This window comes from Melopsittacus undulatus, chromosome 4 (genome assembly GCF_012275295.1).
Source record: "Melopsittacus undulatus isolate bMelUnd1 chromosome 4, bMelUnd1.mat.Z, whole genome shotgun sequence".
In the NCBI taxonomy this organism is placed as follows: Eukaryota; Metazoa; Chordata; class Aves; order Psittaciformes; family Psittaculidae; genus Melopsittacus; species Melopsittacus undulatus.
This window is the reverse complement of record NC_047530.1, coordinates 1,121,706-1,145,059: the sequence shown is the minus strand read 5'-3', so window position 1 is coordinate 1,145,059 and position 23,354 is coordinate 1,121,706. Positions and strand designations below refer to the sequence as shown.

Sequence of the window (23,354 nt, the reverse complement as noted above, 5' to 3'; positions counted from 1 at the left end):
CATATGGAAAGGCACAGACTGACGACAGGAACCTCTTGCCAACTGTAACAGAGTTTATTTGGAGAGGACTCAAGCGCTGGAACGGGCTCTTCAGAGGGGATGCATTGGCTCCATCCTTGGACATCACCGAATCCCGGCTGGATCCTGTTGGGATCACACAGTGTTGCGCCGGCCACGACTGCGCTGCCCATGCCGGGACCTCCCCCGGCTCCTGGAGGAGCCTCTCTGCTGCTGTCCCCATCCTCTGCTGGGGGGGAACAGAGCATCCAGCGAGGGGTGCAGAGCAGGCTGCTCGTACCAACCCCTGCTCCTCTGGCCCCGGTGCCTGTGGAGCCTGTGCCGCCTGCGCCTCCTCCCACTCTGCTGCCGGCTTCTCCCCCTGGAGCTGCCTGGGATGGATCGCTCGGGAGGCAGATCCCGGCCCACGTTGTGCTCCATGCCCCAATCCATGCTCCGGAGCCGCCTCCTGTTCCAGCTCCGACGCGACCATCGGCGGTTGTTGCGGTGCCACCTCCGGTACCTGCTCCTCCTCCCTGAGCCCCGACAACGGACACGGGCTCTGCTGGAAGAGCTCCCATCCCTGCGGCCGTGGGGACACCGCCGGCTCCTATGCGACCGGCGGTGCAAGGGTCTCCCCCTGCCCTCTTCGTGGTCCTCATGGATGTAGCCGTCCCGCATGGGGAAGATGTGGTTAACGAACTGCTGGCACCTTGGGCACACGGCTCCCCTGCGAGCCCACTCCTGGATGCAGAGGAAGCAGAAGCAGTGCCTGCAGGAGCTCAGGCAGCCTCCGGCGTTGGGGGGGGTCCTGGCCCCTCAGTTCCTCAGCCTCATCCATATCCTGCGACCCCCTCCTTCTGTTGGCAGGGGAAGAGTTGCCCCTGCCCAAGTGCTCCCCTTCCTCCATCTCCCTGCAAACCAAAGCGGTGCGGAGCTCAGCCCTGCCCTGGGGGCACCCCCGGCCCTAGGGGGGAACCCCAGGAGCGAGGCAGGGCTCAACCGGGGGCACGTCGGAGGGCTCCGGCTCCCGGGACTGACCTCTCCCGGCCGGGGGGCGCAGGTCGGGAGCGGTGCCCCGGACCCTGTCCCCATGCACAGGGACAGCGCTGGGGCTCCGGAGCCTCCACAGGGGCGATGTCGGGAGCGTCACAGTGATCCCAGTGACATCACGGGCTCCAGAAGCAGACCCAGATCCAGGGGAGAAGGGTCCTTTGGCCGAGCATCCTGCGCCCGGCTCCAGGGAGAGATGCGGACTGGGCAGAGGGGGAGGCTTGGACCCGTGGCACAGGACCAGGATGCCCACAGGAGCTGTGAGTAAGGGCTGGGAGGCTGCCCAGGGGCACGTAACCTGGCACAGGTTTGCTCAAGTCTCCTGATCAAGAGGCTGATGGGGAAGGGGAAAGAGAAAGGGAAGGGGAGAGGAGGAGAAAAGGGAGAACCACAGAACTGTAGGGCCCTTCCATTGGAAGGGGCTTGCAGCAATCCCCTTGTCCAGCATCTGACCACGTCCAAAAGTGAAAGCAAATTCCATTGCAGCTCTGTCTCTTGTATGTGAAGCTCCTGGTCAAAGCTTTGCTCTTCCCAGGGCAAGACAGTGCCTGACCCCTCTGAAACAGGCAGGAACTGGGAGTAGGGAAGCAGCATCCCTGTAATGCACACACCCCACTGCACCCTGCAGTGCATCTGTGCCTGGCCCTGCACAATGACTGACCCCAACTGCCTCCTCGGCCTCAGCATCCTGATCCTGGCTGTGGGGACCATCCTGTTCATCACTGCCCAATGGCCAAAGGTATGGGGCTGCTCAGATCTAGGGGTCACTCGGGGTGGGTGCTGATGAGGTCCTCCCTGGCACATCCCTGTGCTCTGCTCTGGTCCCACAGGGTGACAAATGGAGCTGGGGATGGTGGCAGCGAGTGGCAGCACCACAGAGACCAAAGAGCCCTGTGGGTGCTCCCTGTGACCCAGGGGGTACATGGGCATGTCCCCAGGGCAGGATAGGGCAGAGTAGGGTGCTTTGGGGCAGCCTGGCCCCAGTGCAAGCAGGCAGCCCCTGGGGGTCCTGGTGTCCCCAGCCCCATGGCTCAGGCCCCACTCTGTGTTTTGCCTATGGCAAGCGTGGGATGTGCCCCAACTGGGTGCGCTGCACCAGGGCTGCCCAGGAGCTGCAGCAGGTGATGCTGTCACCACCACTGGGGATGGTGTCAGTGCCTGCACAGGACCATGGCACCTGGTAGGGAGTGGGGGGACCTGTGGGGCTGCCTCTCCTGCCCCAGCTGCAGCTCCTGTGGCTTCTGTATGAGCCTTGGCACCCTGAGAGCCTGAGCCTGGACACAGGGACCCCCGTGCCTGGGCTCTGCCTCCCCCCTTGGGTCCTTGTGTGCTGGTGGAGCCTGGTGAGCACTGAGGATGCACATGGCCAGGAGAAGGCTGGAAGTGCAGCTGGGGCCCTGCCTATGCCAGTGCAGCTCTGCCAGGAGCAGGCAGTGCAGCCGTGTCCTGCCAAAGCTCATCCAGCCCGGGCAGAGCCAGCCCTTGCCATGCTGCAGGATGTGCCCCTGGATGCAGGCAAAGGTAGATGCCATTGGCGACACCATCAAAGAGAAGGGAATCTGGAGGCTGTGGGGGGACCCCAACCCCACTGAGGAGTCCCTGGATCTGCTGGGGCTGTGCCCTCCAGCGCTGCTCATTCCTCTGGCCCTGCAGCTCCCTCAGGAGCACAGCCCATGGGGAGCCCGAGCCCTGCATCAGGTCAGTGCCATAGGGCAGCCCATGGAGCTCAAAGGCACATCTGCACACTGCTGGTGGTGCTGTCTGCTTCCCCAGCCCAGCACCAGCCCTAGGGACCGTCACAAGTGAGAGCCTCCTTCACCCACCTGGGCAGCTACTGCAGCCGGAGTCGTTCCCGTGGCCTCTTGGCTCATCCACAGCCCTTCCCAAGCCAGACCACAAGGCAGGGGATCCGGCAAGAGGACCAGCATCAGCTTCAGTCCCACTAAAGGGAGATGTTGGCCTTCAGAGCACCCTCATCCCACCCCAAGCAGGCAGGATGGACCTGAGCCGATGTAGTACTTCCATGGTGCTGTCATCTCAAGGCTGGAGGTGCACAGCAAACCCCAGGCACACATTGCAAGGAAGCACCTGGAGATGGAGCAGGACAGGACCCCAGCAGCTGTGCAGGGCTCCATGGCCATGCACCACTCGCTGCCCAGACCCCTTTGGAACAGGACTCGTCCCCCATGGCCCCATTGTGGTGACAGCCCCTGCCTCAAACCACAGTGTCAGACAGCCCCGGTCGCACCCCAGCAGCACCGGGCACCCCTCACCTCCCGCACTGGGGCCAGGTTAGGGTTAGGGTTAGGTGGGAGGTGACCCCAGACCCACACACCCATGCTTTCTGTGTGGATGATGAGGGGCAGTGGGACAGCCCCAGCCAGGCTTGACCCTGGTGGTGGCAGCAAACAGCATGGAGCCAGTTCCACTGCTCCAGCTGAACCCACAGCAGAAAACCCCCATGAGAGGCCTTCAAAGCAGCCCTGGAATGGATGAGGGTGGGAAGAGGAAGGGCAGGGACAGTGGTTACACAACCAGAGCCCAAATAAACCCCTGTTAAAGCCTGAATGTGGGAGCTGCTTTCTGTGACCCCTGAGCGGGATGTGACTGTGGCTAGAGAGGGGAAGGGGCTCTCTCAGCCCCTCCTCATAGGAGAGATGCTCCAGCCCTTTCATGTTCCTTCAGCTCCTGTGACCTATGGCACAGCCTGGCTCTCATTCATGTCACCAAGCATGTGTCTCGGCAGGGACAAGCACTGGAGAGCCCCATCTCCAAAGGCTTCATTCGGGATCACTGCATGGAAACTGGCCTGGGTGAGAGCATCCCTTGATCTTGACTCAGGAGACGGCTCAGGAAGGGCCAATGACCAAGAGCCCAAGGTCGGGATGTGCCTGGAGACAGGAGACTTGAGGCCCTGCTCCTTGTGTTGAGGACACGGCTCCTTTCCTGTGATGCTGAACCCTCTGCCCATGTTTGTCTCTATGCTCGGAGATAGAAGCGTGTCCTGAGCTCACCTCTTTGCCTTGCACAGGGCTCTGGGGAGGAAGGGCTTTGCGGAGGAGTCTTCCTCACATCCCCACCACGACACAAAGCCGGAGGTCTCAATACCCCATTGTGAGCAGCACAAGCCTCAGCTCCCCTCCTGCTGCTCCCCATTGTCCACCCCATGGTCCCTGCAGCCCAGTGATGGCACCGGGGTCCATGGGACACCGTGTGGGACATCATTCCTTGAGGATTATGGCAGCCCTGATGGGTCCCAGCGCTGTCCTTGGGGACAGGGACACCCTTCCCTGCCGGAGGGGCCAGCACCAGCCCCACACCCGCAGCACCCAGTGATGATCCTGGTGCCCCAGGACAGGCTCTGGCTCCCCTGCAGCAGTGGGGGCACCTCCTGGGGCTTCCCGGCCCCACTGCTGCCCCCAGGGCAGGGCCTTTGTATGGGGGGGAGATGGTGCTGGAGGAGCACTCAGCAGAGCAGGGCACCCCTGACCCTGTCAGCCCCAGCCGGGGGCTGTGGCAGTGCCCATGGATGCTTCTGAGCAGTGGATCTGCACCAGCTGCCTGGACACCCTCTGATGTGAGTCATAGGATCACAGAATAGTTTGGGTTAGAAAGGACCTCAAGATCATCCAGTTCCAACCCCTGCCATGGGCAGGGACACCTCACACTAAACCATATCACCCAAGGCTTCATCCAACCTGGTCTTGAACACTGCCAGGGATGGAGCATTCACCACCTCCCTGGGCAACCCATTCCAGTGCCTCAGCACCCTCACAGCAAAGAATTTCTTCCTTAGATCCAATCTAAACCTCTGCTGTTTCAGTTTGAACCCATTACCCCTTGTCCTATCACTACAGTATATGATGAAGAGTCCCTCTCTGGCACCCATGTACTTCCTTCTACAGCTCTCTCTGTATTTACAGGCTGTGAATGCTCCATCCCTGGCAGTGTTCAAGGCCAGGTTGGATGAAGCCTTGGGTGCCATGGTTTAGTGTGAGGTGTCCCTGCCCATGGCAGGGGTTGGAACTGGATGATCCTGAGGTCCTTTCCAACCCTAACTGTTCTATGGTTCTATGCTTGAGGAGGTCCCAGCTCCTATGAAGCCAAGGAATGGGAATGGGAGCAAGGGGTGTGTGTGCCTCGTTGGAGGCCCCCCCCCGGCGCAAAGCACGACGGGAGTTGTAGTCCCTCAGCCATCCCCTCCCATTGGCAGCCCCCTTCAGGAGACTCCACCCCCAGCAGGCACCGCGGCACGGCGCGGTGCATGCTGGTACATGTAGTGCGGTGCCTCTGGTGTACCGGGTGGGCTGTGGGGTTTGTGTCTCCCGACCGGCGGTGTGGGGTCGGCAGCCCCCGGTGTGGGGCCGGCAGCCGGCGGAGGGCTCCGGGATGGCGGTCGGGAAGGAGCTGCTGCAGTTGGACCTGTACGGGCTGCTCGGGGTCGGCGAGAAGGCGTCGGAGAAGGAGGTGAGGGCAGCGGCCGCGAGCCGCCATTGGGAGCCTCGGGCCGGGGCCTGCTCTCGGTGCCCCTCGGGCCGGGGCCTGCTCTCGGTGCCCCGCAGGCCGGAGCTGAGGGGAAGCCGGTTTAGTGATGGTGGCTTTGCTGTGGTCAGTTTATCCTCCCGTTTATCCCGTCTGGATCCTGTAGAGCGAGGCTTGGCTTCGGAGGAGGAAGGGATCGGCTGGGGAGAGCCGCAGGGCTGGTCCCGGCCTGTGTGGAGGAAGCTCCTGTGTTCACTCCGGTGCCGGTTGTTGGGGCTGCGCTGGGTCCTGCCGGTTCCCGTAACCCCCATGGCCGGGTTTGTGGGTGCGGAATTACCCATTTCCACTCCATTTACCAGTGAAATTAAAGGGAAACACAGGAAACGCAAGATTTGGGCAACGGAGCTGGGGAAGGGGCACTTGAAGGGAAGTAAACCTCTGAGTAAAACTGGTAACCAGGCAGCTTGAATGGAGAGCTTTGAGTTTTCATCCTTAGGCGTCATTTGTATGTGTGTTTTCTGCAGCAGTAAAGAGCAGTAGGAGCACAGCCGGGTTGGGAGCTACAGCCTGGAAATGCCATGTGGATGCAGCCCAAAACAAGGGACCAGGGGTTGAAGGGGATGGAAGACTTGGGGTGACCTCAGCTTTGCTGCTGAGCTGGTCACTGAGGGGGAAAGGAGCTTTAGGGAGTGATGGGTGTAATTTAGAGTGTTAATCTTTGATGGAAAGGGCTTGGATCAGCCTCAAAACCTGTTCTATGCAGAGCTGCATGGCCAAAAGAGAGGAGCAGAGGGAAGCAAGGCTGCCCGAGTAATTTAATAGCATCATAGAATAGTCAGGGTTGGAAAGGACCTTAAAATCATCCAGTTCCTATCCCCTGCCATGGGCAGGGACACCTCACACTAAACCATGGCACCCAAGGCTTCATCCAACCTGGCCTTGAACACTGCCAGGGATGGAGCATTCACAACCTCCCTGGGCAACCCATTCCAGTGCCTCAGCACCCTCACAGCAAAGAATTTCTTCCTTAGATCCAGTCTAAACCTCTGCTGTTTAAGTTTGAACCCATTACCCCTTGTCCTGTCACTACAGTCCCTAATGAAGAGTCCCTCCCCAGCATCCCTATAGCCCCCTTCAGACACTGGAAGCTGCTCTGAGGTCTCCATGAAGCCTTCTCACTGTTCAGAGAAGCCTTATCTGTGCTGACCTGTGGAATACTTCTGTTATTGGAATAGTTGTGCCTGATGCACAGGAGAGTTGCCTGGCTCTTAACTGCAGTCATACTAAGGCAGGAGCTGGGATTAGCCTGCAAGGCTTTAATGCACATTCCCCTTACAGGAGCTTTGTCCACGGGGTGGTGCTGGGCACCAAGAATACCACTTGTTTTAGCAGAGGAATGTGCTTTGGCTGTGGAATGGAGCTTTTCTTCCCAACCTTTCTTGTTCACTGACATAGGGAACTTAGGTTGATAACAGTGGCTAAACTCAAAGCTGTTAACGTTTCTTTGAAGTGTAGTCAGTGGTACAGTAAATGGTGCTTGCAGTGTCCCAAAGCTACAGCTGCAGAGAACACTGTATCCCTCTGCCTCCGTGAACCAGACTTGGCTGGGATGATCCTGAGGTTTGACTGCTGCAGCACAATGCACTTAAAGTGAAACTTCTGGCTTTGGAAAGCTGAGACCCATCCCAGATACAGCTGCCTATGGAGTGTCCTGGGCTCCAGCACTTGTCCTCATGGTACAGTGTCATTAAGAAGGACAAGTCACTGCACTGAGACTGAAAACTGAGCATTTTGGAGGTCTCTTGCTGTCACAGTAACCTGCTTTACCCTTCAACATGGGGGGGGTTGAGCTATCATTACTCTACAAAGGTCTTTATTTTCTGTAAGGCCTGGGGGGCATCAAGTCCTGCACATGAAGGTTCAGCCACAGCTTCTACTTACTTAAAGAGGTTTGCTTTCAGTTGAGCAAAACCACCAACAAAAGAAACCCTCAGAACAGCCTCTTTTTCTCCCTGTAGTGTTGTGCTGTTGCTTTTCTCAACACAGAGCAATGAGTAACTCTCCCCCTTGGCTCTTGCAGGTGAAGAAAGCGTACCGGCAGAAGGCCCTGACGTGCCACCCCGATAAGAACCCGGACAACCCCAGGGCAGGTGAGATGGGGCTGTGCAGACACAAGCACCAACTCGTCTCTGCTTCACTTCAGGTCTGCCTGTGTGTGCAGTGAAGGGAATACCTCAGTATGTGTCATGTAAAGTACCCACAGGCAGGACTAAGAGTTATTTTGTCACTACCAGAGAGCTCTGGTTTTGAGGGTGAATGCAGTCACGTTTGTCTGGGGGACAACAGTGTTAAGGCAGTGCTGCAGTTGGATTTGCACCTCCCAAACCTTTCCAGATGGCACTGGAAGCCCAGACCTTTGGCCATGCTGTCCCACTATTCATTGGCTGGTCACTGCTTTAATTCATACCTCTCAATCAAAACCTCAACAGCAAATTTATAAGTCATGTGAGTATATGATAGTTGATAAGTCAAATCTATGGGAATTGTGTGGTTTTATGTGTTAGAGACAAGGCCCTGACTCTGTGGAGCTGAGCATACCTAAACTGTTAGCAGGGTCTGGCTTGTGCAGCTTCTCTGTTTCAGTTTATAGCTGCAGGTGGCAGTGAACAGCAGTGGTAAGGATGAAGGATGATGTTCATCAGGACACCTCAAAATAACCATGGTTCAGTACTTTGCATTTCCCAGTTTCATGGGCTACAGTCCAATGGATTGAAAGCTACAGCTGGAATACAGGTTGAAATTTCCCAACAGAGAAACAAGCTGCTAGAAGCAGTGAGAGGAAAGCTGTGGGCCTTGAGGTGTGTAGAAGGTTGAGGTGTGATTTGAAGTGTGTGTGGAAGCCTCCAGCTTGTAAATGCAACTCGTCTAGGAAGAGGGTTATCAACCTTACTGTAAAACGCAGAGCTTGAACGCTAGGCTGCAAAGCTGTTGATGTGAAAGGGAGGATTTGGTTACAACACTGGGTTTCAGGCTGGCTGCAGGTTGTGTGATAAGCTGCTGCAGATGGGTTCTGTGGAATTCATGTTTTCTAGGTTTCTGTTCCAATGAAACAGTCCCAGATTTTGTTTCTTAATTCACACTGATTTGTATAACCAATGTTGTCTGTTGGGGTGATCCTGGCTACAGCGTTACAAATGGTTTGGAAAGGTTATTCTTTCTGCTGTTCTGCAGGTCTCTTCCATAAGGGAATGTCATTCCTGGCTCACCCCCAGGCCACAAGCATGGTTCTCTGCATCTCACCCTTTTCTCTTCTAATCCCCAGCGGAAATCTTCCACCAACTGTCTCAGGCCTTAGCGGTGCTCACAGATGCAGCAGCAAGGGTAAGGATCCTCCCCTGTGCTGGGCACTGGTGGGGCTGCCCCTTGAGTCCTCTGCTCAGCTCTGGGCTCCTCACTACAAGAGAGACCTTGAGGGGCTGGGGCTGGGTCAGAGAAGGGCAGTGGAGCTGGTGCAGGGCCTGGAGCACAAGAGATGGGGAAAGGCTGAGGGAGCTGAGGGGTTCAGATGGAGAAGAGAAGGCTCAGGAGGGACCTGATGGCTCCTCCAAGTGTCTGAGAGGAGGATGGAGCCAGGAGGGGCTGAGCTCTGCTCCCAAGGAACAAGGGATGGGACAAGAGGAAACGGCCTCGAGCTGCACCAGGGCAGGTTTAGATGGAGCTGAGGAACAATTCCTGCCCCACAGGGTGCTCAGGCATTGGAACAGGCTGCCCAGGGCAGGGCTGCAGGCACCGGCCCTGCAAGTGCTTACACAGCGTGGAGACGAGGCCTCAGTGCCATGGGTTAGGGGTGGCCTTGGCAGGGCTGGGAATGGTTGGACTGGACGAGCTTAAAGCTCTTTTCCAACCTGGTTGGTTCTATGACACCCATCCCTCAGTGGTGCTGGGCTTGTGTGCTGCTGCAGGCATGCTGGAGAGGTACTGGGAGCTCTGCCTCTGTCCTTACCTCCAGTGTGCCCTCATGAATGCAAGTCTCATCTGTTCCTCCCTGTAGTTCTCCATGAGATCATATTGTAGATGTCAGATAAGAACTCAGACAATTGTTCTTTTTGTGACTTGCTGTGCTGGCAGTAGCTCTGTCCCTTCACTCAGGGGTGAGATACTGTCTTTAATAATGTGTTAGACTGGAGCATATCCCATTTAAAATCTGATAACTGCTACATGCTGTAGGGCCACATGGAATTCCCATGGCAACAGTGCATCTGCAGTTCCTTGAAGACAAGGTCTGACAAATAAATGCTATCTAGCTGTGGTTGCCAAAGCTCAAAGCCTTTCCAGAGGGCACAAAAGAGACTTGTAAGCAGCAAAGCTGAGTCAGAATCACAGTCTCTGTCCTTCTGCAAGAGCTTTGCTGCCAGATGTAGCTTGGGCTCTCTTGCTGTGAGCAAGTGGATGAGTGCCCACTGCTTGAGGCCTGAAAGTAATCTGAATGTGTGATGGGGAGGAATAACACCAGACAAAAGTGAGCAGGTAACTACCCAGATAAACTGAGGAGAGAAGGAATGTTGAAACTTCAGGTTATGAGATTTAAAGACATGAGATAACTCCTCTGTTCAAGCATGGCAAGGTTTGTGACCTCCCTGCCACGGGGCAATTTAGCTTTTGTCATCCAGGAACTCTTTGGCTTCTACATTTTAAAAAGGAGAAAGTATTTAGCAAACCCCTCCCATGGAGGAAGGGAAAACACCAGCTTCTGTAGTCTATAAAACAAGAGTGGTGCTTTCCTGTACAACTACTCTACAAGTAAGATGTGAGCACTGTGCCAGTCTGTGCTTTATGTACTGCAGACAAGTTCTGTGTAGGCTGATGGAGAGATTACCAACTGGTTTATGCAGGTGCCAGTGAAATAGCTGGTTCCCCCCAGTTCTGAGGTCTCTGTAGTGCTAAATGAATGTTGATGCTCAAGACTTCTGGTGCTCTTTGATCTCACACACACATGTGAGTCTGATGCCCATCTTGTATGAATCTTTTGTGTAAAACACCTTTTTAACTGTAAACCTTTGCTCTAAACCAACTCTAATCTGTTACCAGTGCCCCTAAAGCTGCTTTGGACATGTTCAGGAACCCAAAGCACTGTTGCCATCTCTGAAGAAGGGTCAGACCTTCTCTCCAGTACACGTTGCAGTTACTTACAGACTGCTGCACCCCTTCAGGCTCCATCTGGAGATCTGTGGGCCTCTTCTCATGTTCCCAGGGTATTCGTGTGAGCTTCCAACGCTTCCAGGAGCAATGTGAGCAGGAAGCTGAAATCTCTCCCTCTGCTGATAGTGTTTCAGTGTCTGGTGTGACCTTTATTCACTGCTTTCTGTTTCTCCCTCCCTCTTACACAGTTTCACACTGTTGTGCTGTTCTTTGACAGGCAGCATATGACAAAGTGCGAAAGGCCAAGAAACAGGCTGCAGAGAGGACACAGGCCCTTGATGAGAAGAGAAAGAAAGTGAAGCTTGGTAATGACGTCAAACCTTCATTTGCCCTTGGCTTGAAGCCTTCCTTAGCTGGGTGTCTGCATTTCTGCTGCTGCTGGAATTGACCACAGGTTAATCTGCTGCTTGTCTGCCATGGCTGTGGCCTCTTTGTGCCCAGTACAGTGCTGTAGCCATCTGAAATCTCCTCCCACAGCCATAGCTGGGATGGTTCTGCTCTGGGATCAGGGGGTTGGAGGACTGTAATACTGGTGATACAGTGGCAGAGGAGAGGTAGCAGAGCTATCAGGGCTCTGCCCTGAAATTGGTGTAGGTGTAGCCAAGTTTATTTCTTTGCATCCACCTCTGGTCAGCAGTGAAAATTCCCTTTGGATTGTTCTCATTTGGTTGCTTTCTCTGCAGATCTTGAAGCCAGAGAACGAGAAGCTCAGGCCTATGAGACTGAAGAGGAGGAGATCAGGACAACGAGATCATTAGAACAAGAAGTAATGATAAATTCTTAAGAGTTTTCTCTGCTTCTGTCACAAAGAATAGCTGAAAGTCTTTGGTTTCATAATGAAATCCATGGGATGTGATGGACCAAATCTGTGTAGCAGACCTCCGGCCTTTTGGATTGATGGACTCTCTGAAAGGGGCATGCAGAAGAGATCTTGCAGCAGTCTGGCATGTGCCAGTCTTGGGATGTTATCTTTTTGTCCACCCTCTTTTGCCATAGCAGACAATAACAACAGCTAATGGGTTGCATGCTGGCCAATGGGCACTAGGAACATGAGTGGTCTGATTATGAGTGCTGGAGGTCTAGCAGGTGAGCTAGCAGGAGGGTTGCCACAGGAGGTGGGTGTAAGGTAAAAACTGCCTTTAGCTGGCATGAACCAGCCATGGAGCTGTGCCCTCATGCCTGTGCTGTCTCCCCTCTGCTGTAGATAATCCGCCTGCGTGAAGAAGGCTCCAGGCAGCTCAAGGAGCAGCAGAGACTCATTCAGGAGCAGATCTGGCGTGAAAGAGAGCAGCACTTCCAAGGTGAGAGCAGAGGAGATCGGAGTCCTCGGCCAAAGTATGTGTGTGGGATTCCAGCTCTTCTGCAAACAGAGCTCAGGCACTGGTGCAGCCTTTTCACTTGGTCACCTTCTGTGTAAGATTCTGCTTTGCACCTTCTTCATGGCTAAGTCAAAAGACTTTGATTCTGTGACTGGTATCTCTGTGGAGTTGCTTCCTTATATGTTTCATGCTGCTCTTCAACACTCTTCAATACTCTGGAGTATTGAATCTAGGTGGTCTGTGGAGCCCCACAGTAGTGCTGGAGTGAGCCTGAAGTCCTGCTCATCTCTCACTGGAAGCAGTCAGTATTGCAGACTCAGGGAATGATTCAAGATTGCAGAAACCAATAGTTGTCATTGGTTTCCTGCTCTGGTATTCCCTGGCAAGGTCCCAGTGCTCATCACCCAAAGCAGATTCAGTGTGAAGAACAAAGTGTGGTTCTGTCTATGGTTGCTGAGGCTTTGCTTTCTAGAAGTTGATTCTCTCCTGTTCCTTGAGCATGCACAGTCTCCATTCCAGCCTTGTACAAAGCAGTTAGTTTTCCTCATGCAGGAGGGGATGTGATTTTTCCAGAATCCCAGAACCTCATCCTTTGGCATACCTGAGCCTCATGCCCATCCACACCATTCTATAGTGAATTGCCTTTTCTAGTATCCTATATCTGTGTAGGCTTAAAATACAGTTTTGTGTTTCAGAAAGTTCCCTTTTCAAAACTAATGACAGTGCTGCTCAGGAATTCAGTTCAATGGGAGAGCTTATTGTCTCCTGCTTCCTACTGCTTCCATTCCAGCAGAGGAGGGAGCATAGGATCTGTTCCTTTCTCTCAGGAAAAATATTGATGTCATGAATAAAGAAGTCATCCCAGGGATCCAGATGTAGAAGATCTTTTGGGAGTCACCAAGGCACAGTCAGACACCACTGACTGCAATCATTCACAGAATCACAGAATCAGCTAGGTTGGAAAAGAGCTTTAAGCTCATCCAGTCCAACCATTCCCAGCCCTGCCAAGGCCACCCCTAACCCATGGCACTGAGGGGGGTGAACCCTTGCAGGGCCGGTGCCTGCAGCCCTGCCCTGGGCAGCCTGTTCCAATGCTGAGCACCCTGTGGGGCAGGAATTGTTCCTCAGCTCCATCTGAACCTGCCCTGGTGCAGCTTGAGGCTGTTTCCTCTTGTCCCATCCCTTGTTCCTTGGGAGCAGAGCTCAGCCCCTCCTGGCTCCATCCTCCTCTCAGGCACTTGGAGGGAGCCATCAGGTCCCCCCTGAGCCTTCTCCATCTGAACCCCCCAGCTCCCTCAGCCCTTCCTCATTCAGACATTCTTAACTCGATTTCACATCTCAGGAGCTGAGGAGGATGTTAAGCATTTGCTAATTGTAAACCTCTTTGAGATCCTTGCAGTGAGAGCACAGGTACAATAAGTACTTCTTATTTGCATGCAAGAACTTCTTAGTTCATTTGCATGTACTCGAATAAGTACAATAAGGTACTTCTTCGCAGGGCCAGATTATGCTATCTCAGGTTATGCTATCCTGGCTTTTTTGTTGGCCCTTTCTTTTTAACACACTTGTTCCCACAACCACAACCCTCTTACTGGGAAAATGTTCCAGAATCAAACAGGTCTCCTGTGTGTGTTTTTACTTAGCTTGTTCCAGCCTTGCTTGTGGCAAGTCTGGGCATCACAGAAGGAAAAAACTGCTGACATGCAGGATTCAGTCTGTGCTGTGCTTCCTGATGATAGTGTTGCATGGGACTTCTGGGGATTAAATGGTCCAGTGGAAGCCCAGAAGTGTTTGTTATTGCCATATGTGTGTTCTCAGGGTGAGTTTTGTGGTAATTGATCTTTAACCACGAGCTCTTCATTCATGTCTTTTCTATCTGTGTTTTTCCTTTCTCTTTAGGCAAGCAAGCAAGAAATGAAACTGAAGGCAAGATAACCCCTAAGCTCAAAGTAAGACATCCTGATAAAGCTGGGGTTTGGTGAAAACTGATAGACCATAACACAGCTTCAGAAAGCAGAAGGGACACTTCAACTCTGCTGAACTGCTGTGTCCCTCTGTACAGTGGAGGTGAAGCTCCTCTACCTAGTGTGCATCATGCATATGAACAGCTCCTGTTATTGCCTTTAAAACATCCTTCCCCCCTCACCCTCTTCTCTACTGTCTGGTTTAGATTTTTGAGCCTGAAATTGAGTTGTTTCTGCTTTAAGCACAGGGAAACATCTACTTACTACCCTGATAGAGCCATCAGTATGCTTTCAAGTATAGTCTTCATATTCCAGTGAGCAGTGCTTCTCCCTGCTCCCCAAATAATCTATTCCCTTTGGACATTCTGATGTTGAGGTCACTGTTCTGGGGGTATAACTGTAAATAGCAGATTAGATTAACATGCAGGTGGCAGGAGCTGTTCACATGGACAAAACTAACTTGTCATCTTTATTTCCCAGCTCAAATGGAAATGCAGGAAGGAAGATGAGACGAGAGGGGGATACTCAAAAGATGTTCTGCTCCAGATCCTGCAAAAGGTATAAGAAAGGATGGTGGATTCTAGGAAGTTACATACAAACTGGAGTGGGTCAATTCTCTGTTGTCCAGCTTTCCCAGGCAGTTCTCAGAGCCCATCAGCATGATCCATTGGCTGTGATCTGTTCCCAGGGAGCACCAATGTCTCACTCCCAGCAGGGACTCATCCTGAAACTCTTCCCACTGTGTGGTTCATGCCCTGCGTAGCAGTCAGCCTGGCTGTGTGGTTATAGTGCACTTTTGCCTTCACTTAAAGCACTAGACATTTGCTGCTGTGGGAAGTGCAGGGAAAGGCATAGACAAGCCTTTGATGTGAGGAATCCCAGCAGGTGATCTTTATTTTCCCTTCATGCAAGTGTCTCCTGTAGTCCTGACTCTGAGCAAAGCAGCTCTCTTGCACTGGGGCTTGCTGGAAGCAAAGTGTGGAGCTCCATTCCTCCCCAGAACTATTTCCTGGAGGGACAAATTATGACAGCTTGGGATCTGTGGGAGCATCATGCAAGACAGAAATGGTGACAGCTCAAGCCTCATGTCTGAGAAAACATGTGTTTTCTCTTTGCTTTCATTTCAGAAATGAACTTGCCATCTCTTGGGTCTGTAATTAACCTTGCTTTCTTTCTTTGCCTTACCAGTATGGTGATGTGCTCAACTTGGTGATCTCCAGCAGGAAGACTGGGAATGCAGTTGTGGAATTTGCCACGGTGAAGGCTGCTGTAAGTCTGGCAGAGCCCCTGGATGTGTGTGGCTGACAGTGGGCAAGAAGGGGTGCTGCAGGAGGGAAGGCTTGGCAAGCTGACAGCCTCCAGACGCTGCCTTGTCATTAAGGCACTGAGGAAGAGTAATGAGAGTCTAAAGGTACAGATGCCTGAAGGGAGTGGCAAAGCTGGAGGCACAAAGGCAGAGCAGGTCATGCACATAAACAAGCAGGTTGTGTGTGGAAAAGGCTGAGGGAAGAGGCACTGAGCTGTTTAACCAGCTCTCACTGAAGGTGAACTACCCATTGTGGGAATGGGCTTAAGGAGTTTTAGAGGTTATATCAGGCATTTGTTTCAAGGAAAGCAGAATCTCGACTCACTGTGAGTTACAATAATTCATGTGGCTGTGGAAGCAGAAATCATCAGTTAACCTTAACTGTGGTACCTCCATCAGCTTAAACTTCACTGTACAGAGTCTCTATCCCTTGGCACTTTTCTTTCACTCCTGTATCCATATAATTAAAGCAACCCCACAGGGTTGTCTCTGACCCTGTGACCTGTTTATCAGTAGTACCAGCACTGGTATGTTCTATATTTAATGCAGATGCAGACCCTAAAGGGTGTCTCTCACGTAGGGCAGCTGGGAAATCAGTGTTGTTTGTGCCCTGCTTGCCCTTGATGCCAGGCTGAGATGGAATTTTGTGGTTGTTGGTGACCTGGGAGGGAGTGGGGTGTGAAATTCAGGTGGGGATGGGTATCCTCAATGGCTGTTTTCACTGTCAGGAGATGGCTGTGAAGAATGAAGTTGGCCTGGTAAATAATCCTCTCAAGATTTCCTGGCTGGAGGGCCAGCCCCAGAACAGTCCCAGCACCATCCTTCCTGACAGCAGTGCTGAGCCCAGGACTTCCCAGGTAAGGAGACACAACACAGGCTGCTGTTACCTAAACCTGTCTCTATAGCAACCTATGTTTCACAGTGATGGTGAGATGTTGATTCCCAGCAGAGCTGATAAGAAGCTCTTAATGCAAAGCCCCCTTCTCTGGTACCTCTGACCCTTTTGTGCTGAAGCAGGGGCTTTTTTGGAGGACCTCTTGCCTGAGCAGCAGCACACTGAGAGCACGAGTATTTGCATGACTCGATCTTCACACCATCTCTCTTCAAAGTGAAGACTGAGGATGTTCCCTGCTCAGCCAAAGCCTCTAATGTTGTTCTTGTGGGGTTTTTACTAATATACTTTGTGGCAATTCTTTGGCTGATAGCTGGTTGAAATGAATCTTCTAGAAGGCTTCTTTAGGGAGGCTTGGTTACTCACAGCATTCCCAAGAGGATGACATTTCAGTGCTGAAAGGAAACATCTATTCTCAGGGTCTGCAAGATGGAAGAGAAGGCAGTTACATACCCATGTAGAGACCTCATTGCCTGGTTTTGGTCCTCTTCACTCACGTGGCTACTTTAAGTGCAAGGTGTATGTTAACTCTTAGCTGCTGCTTCTTTATTTCACAAGAAATCCCTCCAAAGCTGTTGCTCTTGAGTAGTGAATGTGTTCCAATCACAAAACACATGGAAGGCAATAGCATGTGGTTGTTAAAAGATAGAAACCAGACTGAGAGGGTGCTGCAGCAGCTTGTTGACTCTGTTACCCTCTTACCAAGAGGTGGCTTTCTGGAGTGGGAGGTGTATCTGCTTCTGTTGAAGCAGGTTGTGTCACACTTTGCTCTGTAGCACAGAATTTATCTTGTGCTCTCTGTCTTCTGATGTAGTTAGCAATTCCTTGGCTGTGGAGGGACCTGAGATCCTTTGCTGGTTATTTGAGTGCCAGTTCAAGCTCCGTGTGACACTTACTACATTCTTCTCTGTGGTGTAAAGATCAGAATGATCTAATTGCAGAGAGGACTCTTGCCTCATGCTTTACAGGTGCCTTTACCCTATGTCTCAATCAGCTTTGTGTGTGTTCACTACCTAAATATTTTAGCAGGTGATTAGATTGCTCAGAATGAGAACTGGCTTGTTTCCTACCTAAGAGAGTTGCTGCTACAACTGGAACTTGGTGGTGGATTCTTGCCTCCATAGGTTCAAAAGCACTGGTTTTAACTGGGTTGATCTTGGCTTCTTTCCATGACCAAAGCTTGTTGGTGTGGAAGTGCAGCGTCTGCTGCTGTGGAGGATTAGCTTGGTGGAGCACAAGGGAGAGCAGCAAAAGGTGTCCATGCTGCGTGGAGCTGGTGACTCACTTCTGCCCAACACAGCCTTGACAATCCCATACAGCTCTCAAAATGGTGAGGAGCTGTGGCTGGTGACTTCCATCCTTCCCTGGGTACTGCACTGCTGATACTTGTCTGTCTTCACTGCTGCTTTCTGTAAGCAGCTGCAGATCCTCTGACTACATTGCAGTCTTGCTGTGCTCACTGAGATATCTAAGCTACTCTGGTTTCTTTCCCTGGTTCCTACTCCACACCCTCCCCAGATCCTGTTGCTGTTTCCACTGAGATGCTTCTGAAGTCTGTAATGTGGTGAGAGCCTCTCTTGGCTGTAGTGCTGCCACAGAATCAGGATCAACCAGATTGGAAAAGACCTTTAAAATCAAGTCCAACCATTACTCTAGGACTTCCACTTCACTGATTCTCTGTCCTCAGGTCTTCAGCTCTGGCCCATGCAAAATGAGCTCTCCCATCTCTCTTGCCACTGCCTCAACATACTCCCTTCCTCATCCTCTCGTACACAGTCTGGCTTCCCAGCCACTGGGGCCACGCTCTTGTGTGGAAGCTGCATTAATCTCATTCTGATTTAAGCTGCCCTCACTTCCTATGCTCTGCTCCCTCTGGGTTGCTCCTATTTTTGTCTGAATCCACCCCCGTGTTTGTTCCCACTGTGTGCAGCTCCCTCCCTGCTCTGCTTCAGAAACCAGCCGGAGACCCACAGTTCTCATGGCAACACACTCACTACTCATCTGCTTCCGAGCTGTGTCTGCTCCCTGCCTGGGGTAGTCAGCCAGGAGCTGAGCACCAAAGCCTTCAGCTACAGGGCAGCTACACACTAACTGGGACCAGTTTCCAGGCCAAAGCCAGGCTGGCTGTTGAGGAGCCCTGCTGTGGGGAGCCAGGCAGATACTGGCCTCCATGGTCTTGGCTGGCTTGTTTTCTCCTGCAGCAGTGGGTTCACATTGTCCAGCAGTTCCTGGAGAGCTGCTGGAGCCAAAGAGGTGAATTATGCTTGAATTACAAACAGTGTGGATTGGCCACTGTTACTCCAGGCTATTGAGAGCAATGACTGCTTGATTGCTGCAGCTCTGAGTGGTTCAAGGCACACAACAGCTCTACAGTGCTGTGAAGAGCATGTTTTGCCACCACACAGTGTGAAGCACTTCCCATTCAGCTGGATCAAAGTGCTGAGGAAAGCCCCTGTCTGGCACTTTTGCATCTTTCCTGGCTCCTTTGAGGTTTCATAGAGCTGGTTTCATGCTATCTGACTTTACAGCCTGATGTAAATCTAGTACATAAGAGCCACCTGTGTCTTCTCTGCAGTGCCTCTGGGCACTTTGCTGTAGCTGGCTTCCAAAGCTTGTGGTTATCTGGGGGCCTGGAGGTTTTAAGAGCCCTGGTATCTAATCCAGCTATGAAGAAGGTTGGAATTGGTGACCCAGTGATTCCTCCAGTGTCCTTTTAACAGTTTGCCCCAGTGCTGCCTTAAATGCTTTTAGCTTGGCTGAGCCCTTCCCATCCTATCCCCTGGGAAGATGAACTCCCAGCCTAGGAGACCAGAGCCATGCTGCTTCCCCATGCTCAGAAGAGCCTCAAGTGCCACAGAAGGTACATCTTGGTGGCTACAGATAAGGGGCCTGAGCTCTCAGTGCCTGGGCTCTTTCTGGCTTGCTACCAATGAAATGAGGCAACAGGACGCTTCCAGTCACAGATACATTTATTCTTCCATATCTGTACAGCTGATAGATCAGTGCATGCTTCAAGCAGCAGTAGCTAGAGAAAGCTCTTCTCCTGCTAGTAGGATAAATACACTGCTGTTGCTGTGTTACAAGCCTGTGTGGATGCTTACCTGTTTCCAGGCTGGCAGTACCGACTGCACTTGAGTTAGGGGGAAAGAAACCCACAAGGAAGAAGAAAAGGAAGAACAGCTTTGATCTCATTCACATCCAAATGTGGTGGGAGGAGAAAGACCAGTTTGTGTCTCTGACCCTTGCCGTAACTATGGCTTTGAGATGCAATGCTGCTGTCTCCTTGCAAGCTGCTGCTTATCCACAGAGGATGGTGCCATATCCCTTTCTGTCCATGCTCTGCAGAGTCACAGCATATCCCCAAAACAAGTCTTTTGCCAAACAATGCCATTCTTCCACAAGGAGGAGATGCACAGTCAGGAACAGGGAATTCCCAGTGTGGAGAATGGGACCTTGCCCACAAGGTTCCAGCAGACAGTGCTGTCATCTGAGCAGGGAGCCTGCGAGCTCCGCTCTGAAGAGCTCTGTGGCAAGGACAGGAACAGGGACAGTCTGTGATGGGTGAGGTGAGAACACCAAAACAGGCTACACAACAGGAATGCTGCCTGCTTCCTCCTGCTAGGACTGGAGAAACTGGCAGCAGCAGTAAAGAAATGGGATATGTTAAATGGTAAATACCTTCAAATGGTGTAATCTCTTGGATTCTGTTTCCTGAGGGTCTGCAGAACATCCTCGAGAAGCGATAGCCCCAAATCCACTTTGAAGGACAGGAAGGGGTCAGACAGGTCAGAAAGAGTGGTGCCGTTCTGGGAACCTGTCTCTGAGGTCCCATAGTCTGTAGCCTGGTCCTTGTGGAATTGAGTTTGAGTGGCTTTATGGTACTGAGGAGCATCAGAAAAGGAGATGTCAGAGTGCGAATCTGTGTGGTCGATGATGTTGGGGCAGCTAGAACTGTCCAGGTACAGCCGGGGAGGCTTGGGGGGGGCTTGTGCCTTGGCTAGGTTTTGCTCACTCTGACATGACAGGTAATCAGACTTGTCCTTCAGATCCCTCAAGCATTCCCTCTTCTGGCACTGTCCATCACTGTCCAGAGTGTGGCTGTTCTGGTTGAGGAGGATGACTTGGTTGCCCAGCTTTTTGTGTCTCCTCAGTGAGAACCGTCTGAAGAACGTTGTGGATTTAATGGACCCTCTCCTCCAAGTATCCATGCTGATGAGAGGAGCAGGAGGAAGCTGCTGACTCCTGACAGGCGGGTGCTGGACTCAAGTCGCAGGATCAGCAGCAAGCGGCACAACAGGAACAACCTCTTCCTTCCCTGTTCCTGTAGCTGGAAGGAAAACAGAGAGGCTGGTATGGCAGGAAATGCAAACTTCCCACTATCTCCCAGTGTGAAGGAGCAATTGGCTTGCCTTGGCTATGGAGGAGTCTCCTTCAGTGGAGAAGGAATGGCGATGTCTGAGCTTATTAAATCTGAGCTGCAGGAACAAGTGGTGAAGAATAGCAAAGGCACAGTCACCATGAGAACAGATTTAATCTAGCATCTAGAACAGAAGGGCACTGGGGTACCATGGTAACCAGGCACCTTCTCCATGCAGGGCACAGTATAAGAATCTCAGTGGGTGGTTGGGAAGGGAGACGGTGACTCAGTTGTGCTGAAGGAGACAAAAGAAACAGTCCAAGAGGAACGTGACCCGTGACAAAACACAGGTGTAGAAGGGAAACATCAGGAAAATCGAATGTAAGCCAGACTTACACTGTAGTGGAGCAGCACCTGAGTCCAACAGGCGGAGAGGAGAGACTGCTGAAGCACTCGGAGAGCTGAGGCTACCACGTTCACCAGCACTGGGACGTTGGGAGAAGCAAGTCCAGGAACAGCTCAGCCAGGTTGGACCCGGAACACCGAAAATCCCCAGTGCCTCTTTCTCTTCATGTGCCTCCTGTCACTGCTTCCAGGCTGCAGTTCCTTGTGCGTATGGATTTGTTTTGAGCCAAGCCCTTGCTGAGTCAGCCACGTCAGGAACTGGGTTTTACACTATTGGTAATTGCCAGGATTGCAGGAAGTAGGTGTGTGGAGTGGCAAAGCATCAGCCCACACGCTGCTGAGGAGAACATGAGCTCCCTTCACAGCACCCAGGCTGCTAGAGAGCTGTCCCCATGCACTTGGAGCCCATCTTGCATCAGACTCTTCCTCCTCTTGGTGCTGCTGGCTTCTTGTCTGAGCAGAGCTCCCAGAGGAGCTGGGAGATCATCTCTTGTCTGTTTGAAATGTAAATGGGGAGCGTGAGGTGGTGGTTCAGGTTTGGATGGTGATTCATCTGCATGAGCCTCATGTGGGTTACTTGGTTCAGCCCAGCAAGCGACAGTGTTTGTGGTTAGTGGCCAGGAACGTTGAAGCAGCCCAGTTCTGCCACTGGGGGCTGATACCATCTGCTGCTTGCTCAGCCTCTCTGAAGACCTGTGCTGAGCAGTCCTCAAGGGTTATTTCGTTCATGCAGCTCCTCAGATACCAATTAGGGCATATTAGCCTCTTCATTTCCCAGTCTGAGTTTCTCATCTATTGTGGGCTTCTGTTTTCTCCTCCCAGCCAGACACTGCAGCTGGAGGAGCCACTTTGCTGGCACATGACAGTAAATTTGCACTTGCCTTATTTTCATGCAGAATCTTACTTAGCTGTTCTGTTGCCTTTTCATCCCTTCTCTTTGCTGTTCAAATGTCCTTAAGACACCATAGTAAAATGAACATGAGATTTACTTCTTTTCATTCACCTTCTCTGAAGATGCTTTTATTTCTACCTGAGCTGTCAGGCAAATGAGCTGCATGTTTCCAAGCATTGCAGAGCTTTGAGTACATCCAGAATAGTCAGGCCACCTACTGATGTTCAGCGGCTTCTGAAAGCAGAGAGCCAAACCTACCACTTTGCTCTGCAGTAGCTGCTGTCATCTGCTGCCTACATTGATTAGGTAGAGTCTGCAATCAGCTTGCTTGATGTGACACTTGCTACCACACACAGAAGAAAAGGCTCCGAGAGCATTTGAGAACTCAGCCATGCTCAGGTCAGGTTTGGGAGCATCCCTGATCAGCCACTGCAATGACTGAAACCACAGAAGGGTTTGATGATGATGATGTTTTTATGGCATTAGCCTTTGTAACGGGTGAAGTGTACACTGGACTTTGTGCCCCAGTGTTGGACCTGCAGGGCAAGCTCGTCATCCAAAATAACCAGCCCCAGCAAGGCAAAGCCATGCTTCCCATCCAAGCTCAGAGCAGCTTCCAGTGCCTGGAGAGGCCTACAAGGATGCTGCAGAGGGACTCTTCATCAGGGACTGTAGCTATAGGACAAGGGGTGATTGGTTTAAAATGAAACAGGGGAAGTTCAGGTTGGAGATAAGGCAGAAGCTGTTCCCTGGGAGGGTGCTGAGGCGCTGGCACAGGGTGCCCAGAGAAGCTGTGGCTGCCCCATCCCTGGCAGTGCTCAAGGCCAGGTTGGACACAGGGGCTTGGAGCAGCTGCTCCAGTGGAAGGGGTTGGGGTTGGAGCTGGAGGAGCTTTAAGGTCCCTTCCAACCCAAACAAGGCTGGGGTTCTATGATTTCAACCTTATTGTGAGCAGGGGGTACCTCCAATTGCAAGCAGGTAACTGGGGCTCTCAGTCTGTCCCACTCCCTGTCTCAGTGCAGCACTGTTAAGGCTCGGGCTGTTTCCTGTAGACCCTGGCAGCTTTCACACCTTGCCCCATTCCTCTGGGCTCACACTGCTCTGAACCACCCCCCTGCCTCCAACGTTCATGGTGAGTGTGGGTCATGGATGTGAACTGTCCTCCACAGTCTGTTTTCTTCCTGCTCCCAGGAATCAGTGGTATCCGAGCGGGACTACGAGAGCCTGGTGATGATGAGGATGCGCCAAGCAGCAGAGAGGCAGCAGATTATTGAGCGGCTCAAGAGGGAAGAGGAGGAGGAGTCTAACACCTAACGTGAGAGAGGATGGATTCCCCCACCCCATCATTCTGCAGTCCCAAAGCTGCTGCTTAATTTAAAGTCAATAAACCTTCTTTTTTAAAGCTGTTGTAGGAACAGGGCTTGTTGACAGGCTGAGAGCTGGGCTGGGGCAGCCGGGAGAAGGCTGCTTAAGGGGAGACCTGAGAGC

At 52.4% G+C, this 23,354-nt stretch overlaps 2 protein-coding genes across 3 annotated transcripts; one reads left to right on the top strand and one right to left on the bottom strand.

Annotated features, from left to right (window-relative positions):
• Positions 1-5,318: 5,318 nt before the first annotated feature.
• On the top strand, positions 5,319-23,268 carry DNAJC17 (DnaJ heat shock protein family (Hsp40) member C17). Its single transcript, XM_034061620.1, has 11 exons — positions 5,319-5,517; positions 7,613-7,682; positions 8,855-8,913; positions 10,949-11,036; positions 11,415-11,497; positions 11,936-12,053; positions 13,959-13,999; positions 14,495-14,572; positions 15,203-15,283; positions 16,049-16,177; positions 23,058-23,268. The coding sequence occupies exons 1-11, from the start codon at positions 5,440-5,442 to the stop codon at positions 23,178-23,180; spliced, it is 948 nt and encodes a 315-aa protein (XP_033917511.1). The 5' UTR covers positions 5,319-5,439; the 3' UTR covers positions 23,181-23,268.
• Positions 19,164-21,471, bottom strand: C4H15orf62 (chromosome 4 C15orf62 homolog). Of its 2 annotated transcripts, none has more exons than XM_031054881.2 (2): positions 20,966-21,471; positions 19,164-20,539 (listed from the first exon to the last, which is right to left on the bottom strand). In XM_031054881.2, exon 2 carries the CDS (start codon positions 20,418-20,420, stop codon positions 19,893-19,895), a length of 528 nt encoding a protein of 175 aa, XP_030910741.2. In that variant the 5' UTR covers positions 20,421-20,539; positions 20,966-21,471; the 3' UTR covers positions 19,164-19,892. The 2 variants fall into 2 exon arrangements, with proteins under 2 accessions (XP_030910741.2, XP_005141152.2); XM_005141095.3 differs by lacking the exon at positions 20,966-21,471 and having other exon boundaries at positions 19,164-19,736; positions 19,891-20,955.
• Positions 23,269-23,354: the final 86 nt, after the last annotated feature.

Coding starts and splice junctions, on each gene's coding strand:
- DNAJC17 (XM_034061620.1), top strand. CDS start 5,440: ATGGCGGTCGGGAAGGAGCTGCTGCAGTTGGACCTGTACGGGCTGCTC. Junction 5,518..7,612: donor AGAAGGCGTCGGAGAAGGAG/GTGAGGGCAGCG, acceptor TGGCTCTTGCAG/GTGAAGAAAGCGTACCGGCA. Junction 7,683..8,854: donor CCCGGACAACCCCAGGGCAG/GTGAGATGGGGC, acceptor TCTAATCCCCAG/CGGAAATCTTCCACCAACTG.
- C4H15orf62 (XM_031054881.2), bottom strand. CDS start 20,420: ATGGATACTTGGAGGAGAGGGTCCATTAAATCCACAACGTTCTTCAGA.